Genomic DNA, 27,412 nt, shown 5'->3' on the forward strand with positions numbered 1-27,412 from the left:
TTGGCGTATCCCTGGAGGCAGCTCGTTCCAGAGGACAGGAGCCCCCACGGAGAAGGCCCTCCCCTGGGGGTTGCCAGCCAACACTGACTGACGGCACCCTGAGGAGACGCTCCCTATGGGAGTGCACTGGTCGATGGGAGGCCACTGGTAGCAGCAGGTGGTCCCGTAAATAACCCGGTCCTATGCCATGGAGCACTTTAAAGATGGTAACCAATTGCACCTGGAAGACCACCGGAAACCAGTGCAGCCTGCGCAGGAGAGGTGTTATATGGGAGCCTCGAGTTGCTCCCTCTATCACCCGCACAGCCGCATTCTGAATCAGGATAAAAGTATAATAAATAAAATAAATTTCACTGGCAAAATAGAATATTGTAAATAATACAGGTTGATGCAGGATCCATTCTAGGTCTGTCACCAGGACCAGAAGTTTTGTCTTTTGATCTTTCGGACTTGTGCTAGAACCCATCTTCAGGGAACTTGTCTCTAGCACCGAGTGTATGGTATTTATAGTGCCTGTTATATGTGATTTTTTAGTTGTTGATTGGGATGTGTTGATGGTTGGCTTTTTAATACAGGCTGATCATCACTGCTATACTAATGTAACTCCAGTTAAATTTAGTGCCGTTTGCTTTTGAATACGTACACACAATGCCACATTGTAAATTATTGTTCAATGAAGTACATTGCATTTTGTAAAGTATTTTAAAAGCTGAAATCAATTTTATATGTGCTGTAGCAATTCCTTTTTAGGTAGAAGTAAAGTATTTTGTTTTGGAAGACACATATCCTTTTAAAGTTCAAATCCATTTTCAGATTTACACATTTATCTGAAACTTTACTGCTATGTTTATTGTGACTTTTTACTGTCATAGTATGAACATTGTTCATAATATGCTTACATAATACTCTAGGGTTATTTTGTATATTTTTTAAATTTGGTTTTGTTTTCCTTCTCCTTTGTTTGCAGAAACTCTTCTGGATGACTTCCTCCTTACATATACAGTCTTCATGACAACAGATGACTTGTGTCAAGCTCTGCTGAAACAATATCCTTCTCTATAGAACAAAAGGGAATCATTCATTCAGGCCTCATTGTATCTAATGATCTTCATATGTTAGATATCAGGCAAATCTACAAGTTTCTTTGCACTATTAAGGAAAATTTATTAATCATTGCAATATATAACATCTATGTACCACTGCTTATATCTCAACTTTCATCCAAAATTGATAGAATTAACTTACTCCCATTCTCAATAAAAATACAGTGGTGGGATTCAACCAGTTTGCACCATTTCGGCCAAACCGGGTGTTAAATTGCTGGCTGGTGGCCCCACCCCTCACTCCTTATCTTGCCCTGCCCACCATGAACGATGCCTACAGTCACACCCGTGGCATAGCTGCTGTTGCTCTCTGGTTCCCTCGCTTGTCTTGACCGCGGCCCCCACAGCCAGCTGATCTCTGCCTGGCGAGTCTTCCACCCTTAGCTGCCTTCCACACAGCCCAGCCCGCTTGCCTGTCTGCATGGGTGAATGGATTTGTGGCTGACACTTAGCTTCTGGTGCCAGAGAGGGCAGGGAAGGGAAGCAGCTGGGCTGCCGCTGCCTTTCATTGGAGCACATGGAGTGAGATGGAGCTCCTTTTGACGCCTCTTCTCCCCCTCCATGGGCAGGCATGACAGGGCTTCCTGCCCCTCACTTTTGCTGTAATTCGGGAGTGTGGCAGTTAGGGAAAGGTGGGACAGTGTAGGAAAGGTATTCAAGGGTCCCGGACCTACTGGCTTTTTCCTGGCAGCTGCCTTTTGGTGCCAGCGGTCAAAGACGAGGTTTTTGTGGGCAGAAGAGTTTGTCGGCACCTGCCAGATGCCTTCGCTTCCCGCAAGCATTTTTTTGCCTACCTGATTTCCCACTCCATCACATTTCTCCATCGCATTTCTCGCCATTGTGTGAAGGGAAACCAAACTTTGTGGGAATAAAAATAAAGTGCAATCAATCAATTTCAACTTCTCGCAAAAGAAAAACATCTTGAGAAGTTGGAATCAACTGAAAAAGAAATTAGCCCCAGAAACTTGTTTTCCGGCACATGATAGCAAAAAATGCAATGGAGCTGAAAATCAGGTAAGCAAAGCAATGCTTGGGAGAAGCGAGGGCATCTGACTGGTGGTGGGTGGGGAAAGAGGCGGAATCACAGTGGCAAAAAAACTGAATCTGCCCGTTATAGCCAGGACCATCCCCACTAAAGAAGCAGCAGTAGCAGTGGCTCTTCTGGAAGGCTGAACGAAGTTTTCAACTGAGCGAGGAAGCACTGCGGAGCCAGGCCCTCTGGAATTCACTGTGCCAAATAATGTTTGTGTTTTATTTATTTTTATCATTTCTGTATTAAGAAAAAAAAGACAACGTAGACTAATACTTAATTATGTTGTAATGTTTGGGAAATTGCAATCTCTTGCAATGTTCTCTTTATCCAGAGATAAGATGGGAAACTCTTATTCTGATCTTAGAGGGAAGATGGAATGGAAATGTAAAAAAAATAAATGCAGTAACTGTAAATAAAAGATAAGAAAAAAGTTTAGGTTTCTTTTTAAAAAATATGTATATAGGAAATCTTTTTACTATCTTTTTAAGCTTTAGCTTCCAACAGGAGGCAATTGCTTTCACATATTACTTATTATATAACAAATATTTTTAATTATTACTGAATGAACCTTACATACAAATAATTGACTTTTAGTTATCTCTCTGTATTTTATTTTATTATATTTTAAATCAGAATCAATGATTTCTCAAAGCTGCTTACATAAACTGAAAAAAATGTATCAGACAGCGGGGTGAAAAAAATCTGTTATTTTTGAGATTTCACCTTAATTTGCCTCCACTTATTGTGCTAAGAACCATCAGGACAAGGGTGAAATTGTTGATGTTCCCTGCAGAAAGAGAAAAGTCTTGCATTTGGTGTCACAGTGGACTTCACTCTACAAAGACTGGTTGCATGAAGATGAGCATTTGAAGCAGTTTCTTAAGGTATGTTTATTTAAATACTTTCTAATACAGAGCAGTAATTATAATTTTTTAAAAAAATCCAAAACTGTATCTTAATATGTGCAACCTGTAATAGTATATTTGGGGTAAGATCACATTGAATATAGGATCAGCATTTATGATGTAATATCTCCTAAAGTTCTACTGGATGCTTCTAGATGAAGAGTACCTAGCCTGCAAATAATTGCTCTTCTGTTATGATCTAAAAGTACATAGTTAACTGAGATTCCAGAGTTCAGAGGATTTAGTGTTCTAATAATGGGTTTACACATTACATATTATGTTATATCCATGGAGGGGTCATGAAATCCTTTACTTTTTCTTAATTTTTCACAGTTATATGGAAGATGGAAAGGGGTATTGTAACCTTACATACAAAAAACAAGATTAAGATGGAGTAATAAATCTTGACCGGTTATGGAAAGCCCATAGATGATAAAATAGTTGTCATAAAATTTGATTAATTATGTGCCATTAAATTAATAACAACTCTTAGCAACCACATATATAGATTTTCTCCAAGACAATCTGTCACCAACTTGCCCCCTCAGATCTGCTGTAACTGAGTCCATCTATCTTGCTGCTGGTCATCCTCTTTTTCTGTTTCCCTCTTATCTTTCCAATCATCATAGCCTTCCTCACAGAGTCTCCTGTGTACTTCCTTTTGTATTAGTAGGTGATTCTAAAAGGCAGAAGCTGTCTCTCACTTCGGTGTTTCCATCATCAGTTATCAGGCTGGTTTCTTACTTGATCCTCTATATACTTAATCATAGACTTTTTTTCCACCATACTCTTTGACTTTTATTACTGGAGCATTGAGATCACTTGTATTTTCAGCTCTCAGAGCTGAATTGTCATCATTATAGCAGTTATTGAGTTCCTTTCTCCAATTTTAAAGCAACATTAATCCTTCTCAAATTCAGCTTCCCTCAATATATGTTTAGTATATAGGTTGAATAAATGAATAAATAAAGCTACGCAGCAGTGTTCCACTTCTTTGCCAATCTGCAGTCAGTCTTTTATACCATGACGCTTTCTGATTGTGCTTTATATGAGAAGAGTGAGATGTTCTAGGATTCTCACACTTATAAGAACATTTTATATCTTAATATACTCAATATTGAAGATCTTTCTATAATGAATGAAACACAAAATGAGGAATCCTTTGAAAAGGTATCTTTTCAGTTATTCAGTAAGAGACTGCCTTTCAAGATAACTAATAATGACTGGTATGCCTTCAAATCAGTTTTTGACTCCTGGCCACTGCCTGGACTTTTATCAGTTTCCTTGGCAAGGATTTTTGAAAGTGGTTTGCCATTACCTTCTTCTTAGAGTTGAGAGAAGGTGATTGGCTTCACGCCTAAATCAGACTTGGAACCACATTCTCTGCCTTAAACACGACACAAAACTGGCTCTTTAAAAAAAACATTTTAAAAGCCCTCTTTGCAATCTGAAAATCTTAACATGAAATATTTCTGAACTATTGTTTTTACTGAATTGCTGAAAAGCTGAAGCATATATTTATTTGATTCTTTCTCCTCCCCCTTTTCTCTCAACTTCCTCTTTCTTTAGACAATATATAGAAATGTGTTAGATGATGTGTATGAATACCCTATATTGGAAAAAGACCTGAAAGAATTTCAGAAATTACTTGGAATGCATCGTCGCCAGTAAGTTGTTGTTTTTTTTTGGTCCTATTTTGTAGTTCTTCCTTTAAAGAGCTATAATTAGGGTTGTTGTTGTTTTGCTAATTTTAATGGGTTTTGTTTTTAATATCAAGTGGTCTGGTTTCAAGTATTTAATATTTGTATAGGCAGTCATTGATTTTGCATAGTTTATAAGGGAATAACTTGAAATAATAGGCTTGATACACAAATTATTATTGCAATCTTAATAGTCCATATTTACTAGTATTGTAAAAAGGTTTGTTACAGAACTGTTGGATTAAAAATAATTAATATCAGCATCAGAGGTAAAGGCTGTTTGAACAGAGTTTTAATATACAGCACAAATTTAATTTTTTTTCTGCAAGCGTACTTGCATACCTGCATATCTGCATTAGTTTTGAAGTCTATTGTGGTCTATTGTGCACAGATCTTGTTTCTTGTGTCTTTGAAGCATGATTTATGAATGAATACAATGTAACAGTGGTTGCACAATAACTATTAACTTTATATTTTCGATGGACTTATAAGTTGTTTTTTGAGAGATTTGTCCACTGACTTAAATCAACACAATGTTGATTTGACATTTTAACAAAAGTCAATATTCATTTTTCTCCCATTACACATAAACATTTCATTTATATAATTATTATACGAACACAATTATATTTGCTTAAATATAATTTATATTTTCATTTATATAATATAATTATTATATAATATATTATTAAATAGTTTTAAATACGAAATGACTGGCTGAAAATAATGCTGCATTATGTATAAACTTTTATCTATTTTATTGGATAAATGGCACAATATTGGAGGGCATCTCTATGTAGGGCTAGAAAAGCTCTTGTCTGAAATTCAGAGAGTTCCTACCACCACTAAATATTGACAAATATTCAGGACAAAAAGGTATCCTATTCACCCTTAATTAAGGCTGGAATGATGAAGGCAATGAGTTTTGTGTAAACAAATGCTACAAATATTATTCCTACCAACGATTACTGTTACAACAATTGCTGTTACAAATTACCGATTAGCTAATGACAACTTATAGTAACAAGGGATATAATTAATCATATATGATGGTACCATTGCTAGAGTCAATGTGGTGTATTGTTAAAAGTGTTGAATTAACTGTGTGTTCTGACTTAGGCTTCCTTAGAAAGCATGAAGCAAAGTCTTAATTCCGATAAAACCTTTTATTAACACGACTGTGAATTTTGTCCATTCACAGTCAACAAGGCTTTGGCAAACAGTCTTTCAGAGGAATGTTTATCAACCCCTACCTTATCTCATTTGGAACGCTGCCAGAAAACCAATTTCCAAATGCAGACCAAGGCCAAACTTGGCACCAAGTCTATTAGAGTCACGAACAGAACTTTCCAATCTTAAAACAAGATGAACTAATTGCTTCCTGCAAAAGCCCACATCTTGTTTGCTCCTCTTTTACGTCCTATGAGAGGGGCCAATCATCTCCAAGGTGTGGCCTTACTCCCAAGTCTACCCTGCCTTCTTAATTGTTCTTTTCTTCTGGCAGCTCTGTGCATGCACACACTGGGAATGGGCTCCAGCTGTTCCTCTGCCTCACTGCTGTCTAACTCCACTCTGCCTCCGATGCAGAGCCCTCATCTGAGCTTCCCCCAACCCCCAGGACTGGCCAAATTCCTCCCAACTTCCTCATTGTCCAACTCTGCTACCAGCTCTGTTGGCCACTGGTGGGCCACAATACTGTGTGAAGATCAAACTTCCAGACCATTCGATTCTGTGCCCCTTTTTAGTAGAGATCTATACCAATATGGAAAGCATTTTTATTACAAAAATGAATAACGTAAATATTTTTCTTTCAGCACAGTAGATGAATATTCACCTCACAGAAAGGTAATATAAAAAAGTGCTAACATTATTTTAATTATAATTTACTAACTTCATTTTTCTTTGCCTTAGATTCTTTTAATTAATGAAAATAAACAGCCAAAATAAATAAATAGGCAAGCTATACTTTTCTGTTGGCATTGTTAAAACTGTTTGCTAATGATGTGGCTCTGCTTCCAAAAGAAACAAAAAGAAGATGCCTTTAGCAAAATTAAAGTTGGTATGCATTGTGGGGAAGCCAAGTAATATTTCCTGTAGATAATGGATTTTGGCAGGAAATCTGAACAAAGATATTGAATGCAAATGTTAGGAGTAATGACAGAAAGAAAGAATATATATATGTCTTCACCTGTGTAAGTAATGTATTCCCATTTCCCTAATGTATTTAGAGAATGTTTTAAGTGTGTTCTTTTCAGAAAAACTTGTTTGTTTGTGTAGAAAATGTATATGGCCACCCAACTCATTCCCAGTGATTCTGGGTAGCAAGATAAACCCCATGTACAACCCCCAATACAAAAGCAAATAAATCACCTGATAAGTTGATTTAAGATAGACTTCTGCAAAGCTTTTGACTCAGTAGTACATGATAAATGTCTTCTAAAACTAAAATCCTATGGCATTTCAGGACCCCTTCTAACAGACAACAAGTGGTCAAAATTGGCAATGCTTTATCAAACCCTGTTCCTGTCAAGAGTGGCGTTCCTCAAGGCAGTGTCCTTGGACCAACACTCTTCATACTATACATAAATGATCTTTGTGACCATATCTCAAGTAATTGTGTTCTCTTTGCTGACGATGTCAAACTATTTAACACCACAGACAATACATCTACCATTCAAAAAGACCTTGATCATCTAACTGTTTGATCTAAAACTTGGCAACTCCAAATCTCAACCAGCAAATGCTCAGTCTTACATATTGGAAAAAAGAACCGAAACACTAAGTACAAGCTTGATAGACATTACCTTGTAGATGACCCCGTCAAAGACCTTGGAGTTTTCATATCAAATGATCTAAGTGCCAAAACCCACTGAAACTACAAAGGCTCTAAGAGTTGTAAACCTAATCTTGCGTAGCTTCTTTTCCAAAAACACTACACTACTAACCAGAGCATATAAAACATTTGCTAGGCCAATTCTAGAATACAGCTCGCCTGTCTGGAACCTTTACCACATTTCTGACATCAATACAATTGAACATGTCCAGAAATATTTTATAAGAAGAGTTCTTCACTCCTCTGAAAACAATGAAATACCTTATCCCACCAGACTTGAAATCCTAGGCTTAGAAAACTTAGAACTCCGTCGCCTTCGACAAGACCTAAGTTTAACTCATAGAATCATCTATTGTAATGTCCTTCCTGTTAAAGACTACTTCAGCTTTAATTGCAATAATACAAGAGTAACCAATAGATTTAAACTTAATGTTAACCGCTTTAATCTAGATTGCAGAAAATATGACTTCTGAACAGAATCATCAGTGCTTGGAACACTTTACCTGACTCTGTGGTCTCTTCCCATAATCCCAAAAGCTTTAACCAAAAACTTTCTACTATTTACCTCACCCCATTCCTAAGAGGATCATAAGGGGCGTGCATAAGAGCACAAACGTGCCTACCGTTCCTTCGTTATATTTATTATTATTATTTTTTACATTTATACCCCGCCCTTCTCCGAAGACTCAGGGCGGCTTACAATGTATAAGGCAATAGTCTCATTCTATTTGTATATTTTTTACAAAGTCAACTTATTGCCCCCCCAACAATCTGGGTCCTCATTTTACCTACCTTATAAAGGGTGGAAGGCTGAGTCAACCTTGGGCCGGGCTCGAACCTGCAGTAATTGCAGGCTCTGTGTTCTAATAAAAGGCTTCTCTACTGCCTGAGCTATCCCGGCTCCTGGCCCCTGGAGGTATATGCTTATACCTCCTAATATTCCCTCATATATATGTTTATATACTTTATAATCTTTTTGTGTGATGCTTATATATATTGTTGTGACAAATAAAATAAATAAATAAATAAATTTATTAATTAATTAATTTATTTATTTATTCAATTTTTATACCACCCTTCTCTCGGAGGACTCAGGGCGGTTTACAGCCAAATAAAATAATATAGACATGAACAGAATTAAAAACAATATTAAAAAACTGATTATAAAATGGCCTAATAAAGTTAAAACAAGACAAAACCATCATAAAACCCCCACTAAAAAATTTCGTTAGGCTAGGGCCGCACAGTGAAATAAAAAGGTCTTGAGCTCGCGTTTAAAAGACCGGAGGTCGGGGAGTTGACGCAGCCCAGGAGGCAACTCATTCCAAAGGGCAGGAGCCCCCACAGAGAAGGCCCTCCCCCTGGGGGCCACCAGTCGACATTGTTTGACTGACGGCACCCTGAGGAGGCCCTCCCTATGGGAGCGTACAGGCCGATGGGAGGCTATAGGTGGCAGTAAGTGGTCCCGTAAGTAACCCGGTCCTGGTCCAAATAAATAAAGTTCCCTGTGTTGGGACACGACACCCTGTCAGTTTGGGGTCTTCTGGCCTAGTGGCCAAACCATATCTTCAGTGCTTTGTAATAGACTGCCAAAGTGGGGGCCAGTCTTATCTCTGCAGGGACGATATTCCATGGGAGGGGGAGCCATCAGGGTGAAGGCTTCTTGATTTTACTAGATGGATCTCCTTAGAAGAGGGGACTCGTAATATTCCCTGCTTCCTTGCTGTGAAAGATTGGGTAAATATGACTGAGAAAAAAACAGTCCTTCAAATAACCTGATCACAAGCCACATAGGACAGCTTTGCTCCCACTTACCTCTTATTTGGATTACTGCAACACTCCCTACATGGGACTGCCCTTAATGAGTATTTTGATATTCAACTGGTACAAATTGAGGTTGCACAAGTAGTTGATGGTGCCAGTTATGCAGCATGAGTAAAATCACTACTATGGGCGCTCCATTGGCTGCTGGCATGCTTCCAAATGCAATTCAAATTACTGGTTGTCACCTTTAAAATGGTACATAGCTTTGGAGTGGGGTACATAAGGGAATGTCTCAGGTGAAATCTACTTACCTTCCTTACCAGTTCAGAAGTGCAAGGCCGTCTGCATGTGTCACATGCGCAGACAGACCTTCTGCATGTGCGCAAAACTTTCTGTGCATGCGCAGAACGTAAAAAATAGATTGCTTCCTGGTTAAAACCAGGATGACTACCGGCTCACCGAACCACCGGCCATGATCGCTACTGGATCGCGTGACCTGGTCCAATCCAGGACCATTTCACTCCTGGAATATCTTCTTCCAATAGTTTCTATCCATCCAATTTAGATTGGATTGGTGGCAGGTCCCATCAGCCAAGGAATGTCGGCTAGTAGAGACCAAGTGTTATATCTTTTTGGCAGTAGCCCATGTCCTTTGGAGCTTAGGATGGTCCTGACCATGTTAGTTTTTTGTAAGGCTTTAAATATCTGACTATGCACCCGAATCTAGGTTCCCAAATGTATTAGGGGCTTTATTATCTGGTTGCACTGCTAATTTTTATGTAATTACTATGATAATTTTCTGTTGCCTATATATTTAATTTGTAACCCTTTTTTCTTTTATGTTTTTAATTATTGTGACACTGTTTGCCTGCAGAAATTGGCTTGAGATGGGCAGCTATGGAAATTGAATGAATGAATAAATAATAAAAGTATCAGAAGCAAAAGATAGGGTTTCAGTGAATGTTCTCATAAAATGTCTTCTCCCCTCCCTCTTCCCTCTCCCTCTCTTCCTTACATCTCCTGTTGTATGTGTATTCTTCTTTACATCTCCTGAATAGAATGTGATTAGTTTATTTAGACAAACTGTACATAGACTTTTTTTCCCCCTATTTTAAAACATCCAATAATTTTGGCATTATTTTTTTAAAAACTCTATAGCATAAAGCCATTTTACATCAATACAGCCTCAAGCAGAACTGGCTTCAGACCCGAGAATCTGTGAATGAAACAGAAGAAGGTAAGTATGAATGAAAGACAAAAAGAAATAAATATCATATTAACAGCATCTGCTATTTGGACGGAAAAGTAACTGATTCCTATTCCAAGTTTTCTCCCTCATCTTCCAGCCACAATCTAATGTTCTTGTTGAGTTAGGTTGAGTCTCTTAAATGCCAGGCTTGTGACCTTGTTTCACCATGTGATCAGTGTAATTGGAAACTGGTTTGGGTTGAATAATGATGAAAGGATGCCTTTGCCTCAAATCTTGAATTTTGGATAGTGCACCAATCTTGACTACATATGGGAGAAGGGGTGGCATTGCAATTCTTCAAGAATCTGTTCATTTCTGCTATGACAATTATGGGCTTTTCCCAAGGCATCACAAACTCAACATTGAGGGCCACACACTTGATAAAAGTTTTCATTTTGGAATAATTATATGGTCTGTAGGTGGAGGACATTAACACCTGTGCTGTGTCATAGTTTTTACGGGAAGATAGTCCTGTTGTATTGGTATGCCCCAAGCACTTTATGAATTGACTTGGCTTACACCAAGGCCTTGGAGAATTTTTCAGTAACCTACAATTGTCTCTATTTGGCCTTTGCCAGTTTATTTGTATTTTGATACAAACACTTTGCAGTTTCAGACAATCTAAATTCTTGCAATACTTCTCTAGTTTCAAAGAAAGAATTAAGAATATAACAGCCTTGTAGTATTTAACTGTTTTTGTCCAAGTACTTTTAAAGGTGTTGTTATGTTCTGGGTGAATAATGGAGGTAACAGGTGTATTTGTCTAAAATTGTCAAATTACAATTATCTCAAAAATATAAATGTTATTAGTGATCTGGGATCCAACTTAAGCTTCCATCCTAAAATCTTCCAAATGTATCTTTCAGTCTTTAATAAGTGAATTTTTCTTAAAGGAGGATGAATCAAGTGATAATTTTTAGTTGTACTCAAATGGTTTCTGGAAAAGATAAACCACTGGTAGTTCACACATATGCACATGAATACACAAACATTCTTAAAATAGAAGACCAATGCAGAACTTGAAAATCCATAAATTAACATTCCTCCTTAACATGTAAAAAGTAGAATAACAAATGAGATAGTTCCATCCAATAAAACTAAGTAATTATGAGGGATAAGATTCCTATTTATGTTTATTACTGTGTATGTGCTTAAGTTGTATTCATTTTAACAATATTTCATTTTAAATCCATAGGAATATTCACCATTGATATCATTATTAATTTGTGTACAAGACTAAAATATTTAAATCAGCAACTATATGTTTTATTAGGAATATTCCTACATATTTATTCATGAAAGGAAGAATTTGTTAAAATTCCAAAAATTACGTTAGGTCCATTTATAACTGTATGGTATTGGACTTGCTTCACTTAATTAAATAATGTGAAAGTTTAAGAAATTTGTATCATACTCTGAAATTTAATGCCTTGACCATTATTAGTAAGGCTCAATATTCTCTTGCATATAAAAGTAAGCCAATGGTTTCAAATCTAAATTAAATATAAGAGAAGTTAAGACATCTTAGATGACATTCACAAAACATGGGTGGTGAAGTAATAATTCCTTTTATAATACATTCACTTGAAAAAAAGTACAATCTCTTTAAGTTCTATAGTTTTACATATCAGGAGATAATAAAAATCATCTGGTTCAAATCAGTTCTTAAAAGCAGGTAAATACAACCTCAGATGAACAACATGATGACATATTTATTACACTAGGTCATCATTTATTTTACAGAACTACAGCTACTCTACTCTGATCTTTAAGGAGTTTCACTTTTCCAAATCCAAATCCTAGAGTAACGGTAATTTCTTTTTATTAAAAAATGACTGGCAAGCCATCTAAAACAGTGCAATCATTTAAGTTTTTACACCTTTCAATAAGGATTTCTTTTATTGATAGAACGATTTTCCTCTCTCTTTGCAGTTTTCTGCCGTGTGTATATAACACAACATTCTTACATCAGTATAAAAACTAAATTATCCACTTCAGTTCAAGAGATATTGAAAATTGTAGCAGAGAAGCTCCAACATTCTCAGGAAGATCTGGCTCTAGTTGCACTTTCGTTCTCTGATGGTAAATGATTTTCAGCTATTAATATTTTAATACTATTTTTGGTATCTTATCTATAAATTATTTTCCAATGCAGATGTAGGTCTCCTCCAGTGGGTCCACAGCTGAATGGCCAAAGTTACAATAAAGAGCTGTTCAGCAGAAAGTAGTTTCCATGACAACTGCTAATATTTTAGTTCTGCATTATAATACATTCCGCTTCATTTCTATATCAAAAAGGGTTTCACTTCTTCAGAAACATGTTGTAAGGTTTGCACTTACAGATAACTGTAGACTAAGATTTGCAAACTGTAAAGTTTGCAATTTAAAACTACCTATATAACAAAATGCACTCTGAAAAATGGTTTCCACTTTGAAGTAATCAAGTGGTTTTTAGAGATGAAGGCAAATTGTGGGAAATATTACTTTTAGAAATGAATGTTTTCCAAATAAAGATAGTCCTTTATGACCACGATTGAGCCTAAAGTTTCTGTTGCTAAGTAAGACATTTGTTAAGTGAATTTTGCTCATTTTATGACCTTTCTTATCACCGTTGAATCACTGCAGTTCTTGAATTGGTAACATAGTTATTAAGTGAATCTGGCTTGCCCATTGACTTGACTTGTCACAAGGTCACAAACGGTGATCACATGATCCCGGGAGACTGCAACTTTCATAAACGTGAGTTAATTGCCAAGCATCTGAATTTTGATCATGTGACCATGGGGGATGCTGTAATAGTCGTATGTGTGAAAAACAGTCATAAGTCACATTTTTCAATGCTGTTGCAACTTTGAATGGTCCACTAAATGAACTGTTGGAAGTCGAGGACTACCTGTATTGTTAGCAATATTTTTTTTAACTTTTAAATGCTTAATTTAGACTTTAGATATCAATGTGTACAAATAAATTACGTGCTCCATTTTTTAAAAAAAAAGTCAAATTGTTTGCTTTTTGAAATAAATTATATAGCTCAGAAATAACCAGTCTTGATTTATCAATCATCCTGATCCCGATATTATGGGACCAGTATTATAGTGGCACAGTGGTTAGAGTGCAGTACTACTGGCTACTTCTGCTGCCTGCTGGCTGCCTGCAATTTGGTAGTTCAAATCTCACCAGGCTCAAGGTGAGCCTTGACTCAGCCTTCCATCCTTCCAAGGTGGTTAAAATGAGGACCCAGATTGTTAGGGGCAATATACTGATTCTGTAAACCATTTAGAGAGGGCTGTAAAGCACTGTAAAGTGGTATCTAAGTGCTATTGCTCTTATGGATTCAGAAAAGGCTACAGCTATAAATGTGATACAGTTAATCAAAATTCCTTACTATGATTCTTTTCCCTACTCTTAAAGAAAAACATGAATTACGACCATATGATCTAGCAATCTCCAAATCTCTTGAGTTATCTGCTCGTATGTTTGTATTTCGAAAGGATCTGACAGATACTTTGGTAAGTCTTTGCAGTTCTTGTTTTTAGGTGGCTTGAAGTTTTAAACTATTAACTGCATTCCTCTCTTATAAATTCAGTATGAACAGAGGCAAGGGAAATCATTAACTAGACAGTTTCTCCCCACCCTATGACCCCTCCAGGTATATGGACTTAAATTTTATCATAAACTAAGTTGAGCGGGGAATTCAGGGTCTGCATTCTGGAGATCTGGAGGATTTAACAGTTAAACAGTGAAAATGTTTGGATTTGGATTGTTTTAGATAACTCTATTCATATGCGACATTATATATATAGTGGGGAACAGCTGCTCCTTTAAACTACTAACTAGCCTTAGGGGCTCATAGCGAATCACTGCCAGGAATCTCCAGTTAAGGAAGAAAAGGAGTTCTGTCAGGTTTTAGGTGGGAAATGTGAAGCTGCTGACCTCAGACATGGTTGAAAGTTATTTAGCTATACTTAGAATTGCATTAGGATTCTTCTGTATATTATCTTTTTTAACTGTGTATTGTGTGTGTGTTCTTTTGGTAACCTTAATAAAGTTGATTTTATTTCAGTCCTGGAATTAACTAGTTGCCCTCTATCATTCACCTCTACTTGGCTGAGATTCTGAATCCCCAAAGGTCTTTTACTTGTTGTTTTCCCACTGTATTTAGCCAGATATGTTGAGGATTTCCCAAAAGTCTGTGTAGAATTTGATGTATGTAAAGGACGGGGACTAAAGTGGAAGCAAGAAGTCCTCCTTTGCCTGTCAGTATTCAGCTATAGAGATGGGTTACCACAGAACTTAAAAGATCCCAGAGGAAGGACCTTTCTTCCTTTCTTCCTTATTGTATTATTTTTAGAAAAATATTTGCACAAATTCAGACTCTCTATTTTCCCGAAGTACTTATAATCAAGAAAATACGTTACAAAATAAGAAAAATTATGAAGGTTTAAGATGAATTTATCAAATCTTTATTAATATTAAATGGTAGTCCATATGAAGAAATGTATTTTTTAAATATTACTGAAATGTTTGCTTTAAGTCCTATGATATAGTGGTATATGATAATTCAGATTAACTGGTTGCTCTCTATTATTCTGGAATTCCACATTGCAAAAATTGTTATTATAACTGTATTGAAAGAAATATTAATGAATATTCTGAGTCATCCTTGACATTTTGATGTAAGTGTATATTTACTGTAAATTACGTTCAGTTGAATTTAGTGGGATATATTTCTGATGCAGAGTCAAGGCACATGATTAATTATATAGTAATAGAATACTATTAGTAGAGCATGCTTGTTTAGGTCTTAGGAAAACAATTTACTTGTAGTAAAATTTTATTGGTATGACAAATTTGAGATGTTTGCTTTAAAATGGTCCTCATGTATCTTGTTGATTACGATTTTTTGTTTACATTTATATAGTTGCAAATATAGATATTTATTTTCATGGCGTTCATAATAAAACAAATGCTTCTGCTCTTAATATTAGAATTAATTAGGGGCCATAATGATTTCAATGCAAAAATATTTAAAACATTTCTTTGCAACTATTTTGACTTGTATTCTTTTTTTTATATGTGTTTCTTGATTTAGATCCCTTTCACTGAAAATGAGGAAATCCACCAACGATCAATGAAAATTCTGGGGATTAACACCTGGGACCTTGCTTTAGAATTAACAGTTTTTGACTGGAATCTTTTCAATTTGGTTCATGAAGTAAGATTAAGATGATGAATCTGCACACTAACTATATAAGTGTTTTGTTTAGCTTTGATGAATAACAGCATGTTTTCTCATGTAATTATTTCTTTGTAATTATTTTGGGTCATTCCACAGGCTTATTGCCAAATGCAGCTTTTACTTCAGAGTTCCCCAATGTTTTCACCTTTGTGGACTGGCAGAGGGGGACGATGACAGGGGATGGTTCTGGTGTGTGGTGGGGAAGTACACACCTGCAAGCAGTTCCATTTGTACAAAGAGTGGGCACATTAACCTGCTGCTTGTGCAAATACAGAAAACACGCTCACCTGCTGCTTGTGTGAGTGGGGATACACACAAGTTTTCTCACCACTTCTGTGGCCCAGTTTTGAAAGTCTCAAAGCCCGGTAGTGGGTCACGGCCCAGGAGTTGGGAATTCTTCTGTTACTTCTTTGACAAAAAAGAAAAATCACATTCTCAAAAGCTTTTCAAATTGAAACCAGCAATGATTAATAGATATTAAGTCACAAATAATCTGCTTATTACATTATTACATGTTGTACTTATGATTCTTGATGAAAGTATCTTTTCTTTTATGTACACTGAGAGCATATGCACCAAGACAAATTCCTTGTATGTCCAGTCACACTTGGCCAATAAAAAATTCTATTCTATTCTATTCTATTCTATTCTATTCTATTCTATTCTATTCTATTCTATTCTATTCTATTCTAATAGTTTTAATTAAAAGAATAATTAAAAAAATACTTTACTGAATCGCTATAGATTTGTTCAAGTTAGTAATATGGGTTATCTGACCAAGCAACAATACTTACATTTTTCAGATTATTAAATTTGAATTTGCATTTTACATTCTTTTAAACTGTCTTCCAGCAAGAACTGATATATTTCACCTTCAGCCGACAAGGCAATGGGAAAAACACTGTGAATCTTAGTCTTCTGCTTCAAAGATGCAATGAAGTTCAACTTTGGGTTGCCACAGAAATACTACTCTGCAACCAGCTCTGTAAACGTGTACAACTAGTGAAAAAGTTCATTAAAATTGCTGCTCAGTAAGTTAAAAATTAAATAAATATTGATAGCTGGTTCCTGTTGAATTCACTCAACAAGGGGTAATGAAAGAAAATATTCTATATATTTGACTTTGCCAATTAAAACATACATAGAAAAAGTTATGCTTGATTAAAAAATTATGTGCTGTATCCAAAATTTACTGCATAGTGATAATTCCTTTATACTTCGCTGTAGTTTCATTTGTCTATGTATACATGATTTGTTTCTCCAATTGCTTCTCTGTTGGGAACTGTATTTTTGTACACATAATGATGCTAAGTCCTACTGAACTATCAGCTATTATTAAAAGTATATTAGTTTCATTTAATTTCTCCATGGCCTATTTCAGTTGTATACAGTAGATATTAAAAAAAACTCTATACCCCTGTTAAAATGCCAGGTTTTTATAACGTAACAAAATCAGATCAAAATAATTGTGTAATATTGTGTAATTGTGTAATTGTGTAATATAAGTTACACAATTCAATTTAAAAACAAATCAAAATCTCTTAGGAGAAAAAGTAACAATAAAAAGCTTACAATATTGTGCACACCCTAATACTTTATTGAAGCATCTTTTGTTTTTAAGACAAATCCAGTCTTTTGGGGTAGGAGCCTATCAGCATGGCATATCTTTCCTTAGGAATCTTTGCCCACTCTTCCTTACAAAAGCTTTCCAGATCTGTCAGATTGTGAGGGATCTCCTGAGCACAGCCCTATATGTCATTTCACAGATTTTCAATTAGATTCAGGTCTGGGCTCTGCTAGGCCCTTTTCAATCTTTGATCTTCTGGTGAAGCCATTCTTTTATTTAGGTTATTGGATTATTATCATATTGAAAGGAAAATTTCCTCTTCATCTTCAGTGCATCTTCAGCAGGAGAGCCCTGAGGTTTTTGTGCCAAAATTGACTGAAATTTGGAACTGTTCTTAATTCCCTCCATCTTGACTAAAGTTCCAGCTGAGGAAAAACAGCCTCAAAGCATAATGCTGCCACCACCATTCTTAACTGTGGATATGGTGTTCTTTTGGGGATGTACCATGTTGTTTTTGTGTGCCAAGCACACTTTTTTTGGAATTATGGTTAAAAAGTTCAACCTTGATCTTATCAGACCATAACACATTTTCCACATGCTTTCGTCAGATTTGATGTAGGTTCTTGCAAAATGTAGCTGAATTTGATATTTTCTTTGTAAAAAAAGAAAAAAGGCTTCCATCTTGCCACCCTATCCCATAGATCAGACATATGAACAGTATAAAAGATTGTTGTCACATATTGCACACAACCAGTACTTGCCAGAAATTCCTGCAACTCCTTTAATATTGCTGTAGGACCAGAGATGAAAATCAGTAAGTTCTGGCAGGTTTTGGAGAACTGGTAGTGGAAATTTTGAATAGTTCGGAGAACCGGCAAATACTACCTATGGCTGGCCCCAGAATAGAGTAGGAATGGAGAGTTTGCAGTATCCTTCCCCTGGAGTGGGGTGGGAATGGAGATTTTGCAGTATCCTTCCCCTGCCACTCTCACCAAGCCACACCACACCAACAAGCGATGCCCACAGAACCAGTAGTAATAAAATTTGAATTTCACCACTGTGTAGGACCCTTGGCAGCCTCTGGGACCAGAGGCTTTTCTTCTTGTTTTTTTATCAATTATGGAAGATCATTCATGTCACCATTCTGCCATATTTTTCCATTTGTTGATGATTGCCTTCATTGTGTCTTCCATTGTCTTCCATGGAATCCCTTGAAATGATTTTTGAACCTTGTCCTGACTGATATCTTCCATCAATAAGATCCGTTTGATTCTTTGTAAGCTCTCCAGATCATGTTTTTTGCTGTAAGAACCAACGGAATAAATATCAGAAAATTCCTAATAAAACAGATTAATTTGATCACAATCATTTTAATGGTAGCAGAAATATACTGACTACAGTTTAGCATCAATTTCAATGTAATTGGTTAATTCTGAACACAGCCACATCTCTATTTATGTGTGCACACTTATACAAACACATTATTGTACATTTTCTTATTCTTATTTTTCCCTTAAAAGATTTTAATTTGTTTTTCAATTGGATTGTGTAAGAGTTAGAAATCCTGTTTTGATTTTTTTTTTACATCTCAGAAACTTGGCATTTTAACTGGGGAGTGTAAACTTTATATACACTGGGGAGTGTAAACTTTATATACACTGTACTTAAATCCTGCCGATTATACAAAATTAATTTCTCAGCAATGTGCTTACAAACATGAAGACACTGTCATATGAATTATGACCTGAAACAAAGTCATTTTGTATATTTCTCAAGTTTGATTATTGAATTTGGAGCTGATTTTGAGTTTTCATATTTCCAAGTCTGATTTTATAATATGCAGCATACAGACATAAATATTAGCCAAGAATCTAAAAGGTTTGTCTGCATTACTATCAAATCTGAGAAAATTTAAAACTAAACATAATGGATTGAACTTCAGTAGTTTTTGTATATCAATGGTTCCCAACCCTTCTAGCTTCATGAACTAGCAACGCTGTCAGGGGAAGCGAAGGGATGGTTTGCATGCAATCCAGATCCTGCAGATGTGCAAATGAAACTTTGTGTGCTTGCCTATCACTTGTGTAGCCCAGTTCCCAATGTGCCATGGCCATGTTTTATATACTTGTAAATTGTATTCAGAAAATAGGTGTTAAAATCTTAACATTTTAACTTAGATACAATGCATTTTCAATGAATTATATCTAAGTGAAAAGCCATATTATATTCAAAAAGCATTTAAGATATTTAAAAATTTTCGTTTTTAAAAATAACAAGAGCCTAACTTAATGCAGCTATAATTATAATTTCTAATATCAAAATACTATCTTCTTTACTCAGTAAAAATATCTTCTGTTGAAACAATATACTGCCTACTGTTGCTCTATAAGTATTTTTCATAGATTAGGATTGCACATAATACATTCTTGCTGTATTCATAATATCCTGGAAATATTATGCATGGCAGAATATATTACAATGATAATACTAATGCATACTTGGAATAAGAATTTAAGAATGAGTAGTTTAAAATTTTAGTTGCTTTGCTAACTTGAAGGTAAGATGACATAAAATTCAGTGTTATGTCATGTGTAACTGAAACTTATATTAGCTCCTTATTAAAATTTTTGAGCAAATCTTTCTAGTTCAAGCAATCCTTGAGTTATGACATGTCACTTAGTGATGGTTCAAAGTTACAACAACCCTAAAAGTAATTACAATCCCAAAGTTACGGCTGTTGCAACACTCATTCGCCCTTACGACCAACTGCAGAGATGTTGCAGCATGCTTTAGACTTTGTGCCTTTTGTTGTCGGGATGAAGGAGGAAAAGGAGACACTCCAAGTTTCAGTGGCTTCTCTTGCTGCATTTTCCCAAAACTCCATTGCCTGAAGTGAAAGAGTGCAGTGTTTCTTTCTGCTCTCAGTGCAAGCATCAACTTCACTTTTGTGAGGAACCAAGCTGCTTCCCTTCGCTGGGTGGGGAATCCGGATTTAAAGTGCTCCTTCTGGACAAAGAGCTTTTCTAAAGCAGAGGCCAGACTGTTCAGGAGTGACATTCCTACACAGGTGAAATTGAATGACTTTCTCCTTGCAGTGTTTCAAAAATTCACAACCAGGGGCTTGGTATGCTGTTCTCCACAACTCAGTTGTAGCGAAAAATTGCCAGCATCATCTAGCAATAGGAGCCGGGCTGGCTTCATAGGCTAAGATGTACCAGTTTGGAGAAGTTTGCACTCTGAGCAAAATTCAACTTTCGAGCGCACAAGAATGTTCCTTGGATTTTCCACCCCTTCTTTCTGGATTGAGATGTGCTTTTCTCTCTTTCTCAAATGCTGCAAGTGCCTTCCCTTCCTTAAGGTAAGGAACATACTTGAATCTTATACTGCGAAGCTCCTGGTGCTAGATCACGCTGGCAATTTTTCACCAAAGTTGAACTGGTTTTCTCTGGAGGTATAGCTGCCTATGCTGATGCCTTGGAAGAAGGAGAAAAGTTTCAGCTTACAAAAAGAGCTGCTGCTTTCCCCCAAAGTTTAGCTGCATATGCTATTGCCTTGGGATGGGATGAGAAGGCGGCCCAAGTAATAGTAGGGATGTCGAGTGGTGGGAAGCAGAGTATAGGGTAACTGGGTGGGAGGAGGTCTTGGAAGCCTGGGGGCAGAGGCAAGCTAACTCTGATGACCCACATATTCCACCTAATGACCCACACATTCTTTTAACAAATGCATACGGAGAGCAGGGTTGGAGGCTTGGTCACTTAATATTCACTTAATACCCTCTTGACTTACATAAGTAATTCAAAGATTATGTATAGAAATATATATTCCAACAAGAGATATTATTTCTATTATTCAACCAGATAGCATTATCAAAAATTGCTGAATAGAGCCTTATCTATATACAGGTAGTCCTCAATTTACAATAGTTCATTTAGTGAGTGTCCAAAATTATACTGAAAAATGTGACTTATGACCATTTTTCACACAACGGTTGAAGCATCCTCATGGTCATGTGATCAAAATTTAGTCACTTGGCAATTGACTTATATTTATAATGGTTGCAGTTTTGCAGGGTTATGTGATCCATTTTGCAACCTTCTGACAAGCAAAGTCAATGGGGAAGTCAGCTTCCTTTAACAACCATGTTACTAATTTAACGCTGCGCTGCTTCACTTAACAACTGTGGCAGAAAGGTTATAAAATGGGGCAAAATTTACTGAACAAATGTTTCACTTAGCAACAGAAATTTTGGGCTCAATTGTGGTCTTAGGCCGAGGACTACCTCTATCAGAAAAGTACTTGTCTGATCATGTGATTTTAATCAATAAGAATAATTCACTAATAATAATTCAGAATATATTGGTTGCACATTAATTAAATTTTCAACAAGAAGCTGTAAAATACTGTATATTGAAAATCGTAAAACACATGAATATTCTTAACGTTGAAAAGCTTTGTGCAGGCAAGAGTGGATAAAGATTTAATTTAGATTAAATCCAATTTATGCAGTAAAGAATAATTTGCCAGGATCTGTGTGTGTGAGGTGTGTGTGTTTGTGTGTAATCTATATATACCTCTAAGATGAAATTGCAGATTTACAACTGGCAGTCTAGAGGAAAAGACTGTTCTTTCTATTGTGAATCCCCATACATTTGAATTTTGAATTTACATTGTTTGAAATTACCAAAATTATGAGGTGATTTTCAAACAATAGAGCAGTATTTTCTTTAAAAAAATAAACAAATCTCTCAAAATAATAACTTTGCATAAATTTTATCTGAAAATATATATAAATTCAACATTCTATTTTAAACAACAGAGTGTTACGTGACTTTGAATACCATAAGTAAATTACTTTTCTGATATTATTTCATAGCTGTAAAGCCCAGCGAAATCTGAATTCATTTTTTGCCATTGTCATGGGGCTCAACACTGCCTCTATCAGCCGGCTTTCTCAAACATGGGAGGTAATATGAGAATTTTACTATTTTATTTTTTTTCTAAATAATTATTTTTAATCATATTGTTTTTCAGCAGTTTGGTATATATGAAAAGAAAAAGTTGTACTTTAGTGCAAACATGTATTCTTGATTTTCTCATCATTGTTATTGATATTGAAAAAACAGATTTAAGAAATCTTATTTTAGGGAAATAAATCCAAAACAAAATTTATAAACTGTTTTGGAAGCTGATAATGGCTTTAAGTTGTTTTCTTTTAGTATGAGTTGCATGGCATGGAACTACCATGGAAAATTCTATCCATTTAACAAATGTTAAAGCTATACGACAAGACCTTATTTACAGACCTATGTATATAGATATTGTTAGTTAATTTTATACACTACTACTGTGATGAAATTTGGTATAACCAATATAAGTTCGAAAAGCTTAATTGAACTCAGTTTGCTGGAGAGGACAATTTTCTTGCATAATTTCTACTGGAGTTCCAAGTGTAGAGTTCCAAGTGAAACATTTCTTCTGTATATTTCAGTTTTCTTGTATTTGTGGAGTCATTTGGGGGGGCGGTATTGAGAAAAATTGCATTTGATGAATCTCATCATATAAATATAACATTAGTGATTTTTCCCTTTAATTTTCCAGTAAGGCTATTGTGATAAAATCAATGATCATAGCATTCTTTCTTCAAGAAAAGTGATAAAGTGGTTGATGATGACCTTCTTCTTCCTCTATGTAAATCTTAAAGATATTAAATAAATGGAAATCCAGGTGCTTATAAACAATATTAAATAATACATGTGGGTTGGAACACATTTTTATGTCATTCTCAAACATCTCAAACATCAAACACTATCTAAGAAAGATAGTGCCAGAGAAAGTTTATGTCTTTAACATACCACAAATGAGTCACTGATAGAATCTAGTGTTTAATTCCAGTTCCAGTATTTTAATATGCCATATTTTATTGCAGAGAATGCCTGGAAAGTTTAAGAAGCTCTTTGCCGAACTTGAAAGTTTGACAGTAAGTTGGTGTTATATAAAATTGTCATTAATTTTTTTTTTTACATTTATACCCCGCCCTTCTCTGAAGACTCAGGGTGGCTTACATTGTGTAAGGCAATAGTCTCATCCTATTTGTATATTTATATACAAAGTCAACTTATTGCCCCCCCCCCAACAATCTGGGTCCTCATTTTACCTACCTTATAAAGGATGGAAGGCTGAGTCAACTTTGGGCCTGGTGGGACTCGAGCCTGCAGTAATTGCAAGCAGCTGTATTTAATAACAGGCTATCTTACAGCCTGAGCCACGCACGGCCCTAATTAATTAAAATTAATTTCCATATCTATGTATTTTTGTTACTAAATGGAAGCATTATTATGTAAGTACTATTGCTATTATTATCTAACTTTGGATGTGTTGCACTTAACATCTAACTGTACACAAATGTGATATGTTTTAGATAAGAATATATATTACCTTATCTAGTTCTCTTTAAGAAACTGTTTCTGCCTTATTTTTCAAGAAGGAAATACTTTTGTATCTACCTATATTGAAGCTTACACCAATATAAACTGTTGTTCCTAATAGAGTCAAATCATTTTAACAGGATCCCTCTCTGAACCACAAAGCCTACAGGGATGCATTCAAGAAAATGAAGTCCCCAAAGATCCCCTTCATGCCTTTACTCCTTAAAGGTAAATTTAAGCATATTTGCAATCCTAAACTTTAGCCGTCTTGCCTCAGTCAAGTATAATGGATTTTAATAAATTTCAGTAATACTTAGGATTATATTTTTAGACATTGAAAAGTAAAGTAATTTTTAAAACATATCTGTATAGGCTGCAATCTTACATAGATCTACTAGCCTGGAATTCCCCAACCTTTCCGTTTTTGCTAGTAAAGCTGAGAAAATATATTGGGCTTTATTTCTAAGTAAATGTGTACATCTTTAGGTTTTATCTATGGTGTATGCATTCAGTTTCAGATTTGGTCTCCTTGAATAACTGTGGGAGGATCCCCTTTTGAATCTTACACAGCTGCTCAATCAGCTTTATTTATTTATAGTAAAATGTATTCCTGTTTTTCTGATTTTTTACGAATAATATTAAAAGGAAAATTGCACTACTTTTTTAGATTATTAGTTCTGTAGTACATTATTTAAATTAAATTGAATTTCTATAACAAAATCATCATTAATTGCTTTTCAATTCTAGCTTTCTGCTCCACAGAATGTTTTTCTACTTTTAATATAGTAAGCAATGCAGATTCCTGAATTCAACCTCTAAGTCTTTGAAGGCTTAGTTGTATCGTGATTTGAACAATTTAAAAAAAACAACTGTTAAACCCTTCATTATTAACATTGACAGTAACACAATAGATGATGAAAAGATATATATCATATGTATTAGGATATTATAATACAATGTAATATAAGTTCCAGGAGAGGAAAATGCCAATCATTGTGGAAAAGGGGACAGATGGATAGCATTTGAGAGGAGGAAAGCTATTAAGAGGAAGTCATCATAATAAATAATTAAATGGATGGTTATATTGAAATGTGATTACATAAGATTAAAAAATTGTTTTTGTCTCAGCCATACTTAGAGATATAGCCTTTAGACTACTATTTGAAATTCTCATATAACCCTCAACTCACTAAACATGTTTTAAGGGTAGATGTGTTGCAAACAAGTCTTCCTCCCTCCCCCACCCAGCCATATAAATTAAGATTGCCAGAAGAAAATTACTTAGGTTGTCTTTAGTCAGTGCAAAATTTGAACAGAAATCTATTCAATCAAAATTTGAATAGAAATATTTTTTTCTACCCACTTCACCAGATGCTTCTGAAGTAGTAACCACCATTCAAACAGCACATCTATATTGCAATAATATTAGAATGAACAACTATGAAGTGCAGTTGCATTGTATTATTTGCCACAAATCCATTTCATGCTACATTAATCTAATTTATATTTTAGAGGATTGCTGTTTTAATCTTCGTAACTTAAGCGTTTTATTGAGCTTCTTCTCTTTGGTCTTGAAAAAACCAACAAGATACATTGTAAATTCCCTCCAGCTATTCTGTTCCCCCTCCCCAGTTCCATTTGAGAGCTGGACATTGGGATCTTTAGCTTAAAGGATTAGAGAAGAAGGTGTTTGTTTGGGATAGCAAGCAGACAGTCATCCCCTTAATAGTGCTGAGCTTTTGGTGTGAGAATAAAATCTGAATGAAAGTTATGCGTAAACTGCACCAGTTTGAATAGGACTGGGTGGTAGTGTAAAAGAGAAATGAATATCATTGTTTATTTGATAGTTGTGGTTGTATTAATTCTACTGACGAAGGGGGATTACAGATTTGGTGCTGCCAATTACTAGGTTACATGTGAAGAGTAACCAACAAGAACTAGAGACTGATGCACATTAGATATGTTTCTAGAAAACTACTTTATGCATATTTGATGATTTCAAATATTTCACTTAGAAGTTCAAAAATTGAACAGTTTGGGGTACTTTTAAATTTTTTTTATCACAAGTAAATTTTCTGAATCTTACTTATGCATGAAAATGTAACAATTACCATTGTGTTTTATTATTATTATGTGGACATGGAAATTTAAGTTGAAAAATATATCTGTCTTTTTTTAGATGTAACATTTATACATGAAGGAAACAAAACGTTTCTGGATAACCTTGTAAATTTTGAAAAATTGGTATGTATCATTCCCCACTAAATTCAACATAATAAAAAGACAAACTTCCATTTCTATATTATTGCTTATCCTCCTTTTTTCTTACTCTTATTTCTTCAAATTAAAACTGAATTTAATTCCTTTTTCTTCAGCTTTCCACTGAGTATTTCCCCTATAAAATAATTAACTTGATATCAAGCTTAGTTAACATTTTATATTATAAGTTTCACACATTATTAATTGATCACAATGTGTTATTTCTAATTATATGCTTCCTTTAATACGCAAAAGAAAATACCTGGACATCGCCATTATTTTTAATTCTCTGTTTTGCATGGGTTTGTTCCTCTCTTGCAGAAATATTCATATTTTTATTGGTTGGAGTAAATGTTTATAACAAGGATTATTAGATCATTATATATAAATAGATGGCAGACATTTGAAGAAGTGAAAACATCTGCATAATTAAAGGGAACCAATATGTTAGTTTACATTAATGTAAAAAAGTATTATTGTTTTATTTTTAGGAAGTTAGGCATTTTGTGCTTTTTATTCTATATGCTTCCATATGGCTAATTTGTAGGCCTATCAGTTCATTGCGCTATAAATTAAATTATTTGGCCTGTATTGATTAACTGCGATTAAATAATAATTATAGAAAAATATATATTTTTCTCCAAGAATAAATCAGTGAATATTAATGCAAATATTGACCAGCGTGATCATACATGTATACTTTTTCCCCCTCTTTGATAACATATAGATCTTTGTGATCTACCTAGGAAAAAAATGGCACAGGACTCATTCTTTTAAACTAATTTAAATTTTAAATTAAAATTTTATTTTTTAAAAATAAAACTATTAACTCCAAGACCTGCAGTTCCTAGATATATTGGGTAGAATGATTTCATGGCTTCTTCAATTTTTGATGCCATATTGCCTACTTTTTGCTGGCTAAAATATTTTATGTTCACATGAATTACTACTCTGCTTTTGGAAGTTAGAGACCTTTTTTGGGAAAAAACCAAATTTGGATTCCCGCTCAGCCACATCTTCCCACAAATGTTATAAGGCAGAATTCAAATGGTATCTTATAGCTCCTGTCATAAAATCTGCAACCGTGAGTTAATGTTTGAAATAATCTATATAGGGATTAGTGGAGCAAATACAATCCAGATTTCCACTTTATAGCAGATGCCTCCTGACCTCATAATTTGGAGCTTCTACATTCTGGTCATTCCCAGTTTAAATGTTTATTGGTTTATTAATCTATGTATTTTATCTTCACAGCACATGATTGCAGACACAGTCCGATCATTGAGGCATTGTAGGCGTAACCAATTTGGTAAGTGAATGATATTTTGAGACATT

The 27,412-nt window shown here is 35.1% G+C and overlaps 1 protein-coding gene across 3 annotated transcripts in view; it reads left to right on the plus strand.

Moving 5' to 3' along the window:
- The window catches only part of RAPGEF5 (Rap guanine nucleotide exchange factor 5), a 141,161-nt gene that overhangs the window by 108,170 nt on the left and 5,579 nt on the right, over positions 1 to 27,412 (plus strand). For all 3 annotated transcript variants that reach the window (XM_058181979.1, XM_058181980.1, XM_058181981.1), the window contains 14 exons: positions 968 to 1,046; positions 2,876 to 3,020; positions 4,611 to 4,708; positions 6,556 to 6,586; positions 10,497 to 10,575; positions 12,520 to 12,669; positions 13,999 to 14,096; positions 15,680 to 15,802; positions 16,679 to 16,857; positions 22,267 to 22,357; positions 23,320 to 23,370; positions 23,959 to 24,046; positions 25,998 to 26,062; positions 27,332 to 27,386. In XM_058181979.1, coding sequence (XP_058037962.1) covers positions 968 to 1,046; positions 2,876 to 3,020; positions 4,611 to 4,708; positions 6,556 to 6,586; positions 10,497 to 10,575; positions 12,520 to 12,669; positions 13,999 to 14,096; positions 15,680 to 15,802; positions 16,679 to 16,857; positions 22,267 to 22,357; positions 23,320 to 23,370; positions 23,959 to 24,046; positions 25,998 to 26,062; positions 27,332 to 27,386 — 1,332 coding nt within the window. The remainder of the gene's footprint in view (positions 1 to 967; positions 1,047 to 2,875; positions 3,021 to 4,610; positions 4,709 to 6,555; positions 6,587 to 10,496; positions 10,576 to 12,519; positions 12,670 to 13,998; positions 14,097 to 15,679; positions 15,803 to 16,678; positions 16,858 to 22,266; positions 22,358 to 23,319; positions 23,371 to 23,958; positions 24,047 to 25,997; positions 26,063 to 27,331; positions 27,387 to 27,412) is intronic.

Source organism: Ahaetulla prasina, chromosome 4 (assembly GCF_028640845.1).
Source record: "Ahaetulla prasina isolate Xishuangbanna chromosome 4, ASM2864084v1, whole genome shotgun sequence".
Classification (NCBI taxonomy): Eukaryota; Metazoa; Chordata; class Lepidosauria; order Squamata; family Colubridae; genus Ahaetulla; species Ahaetulla prasina.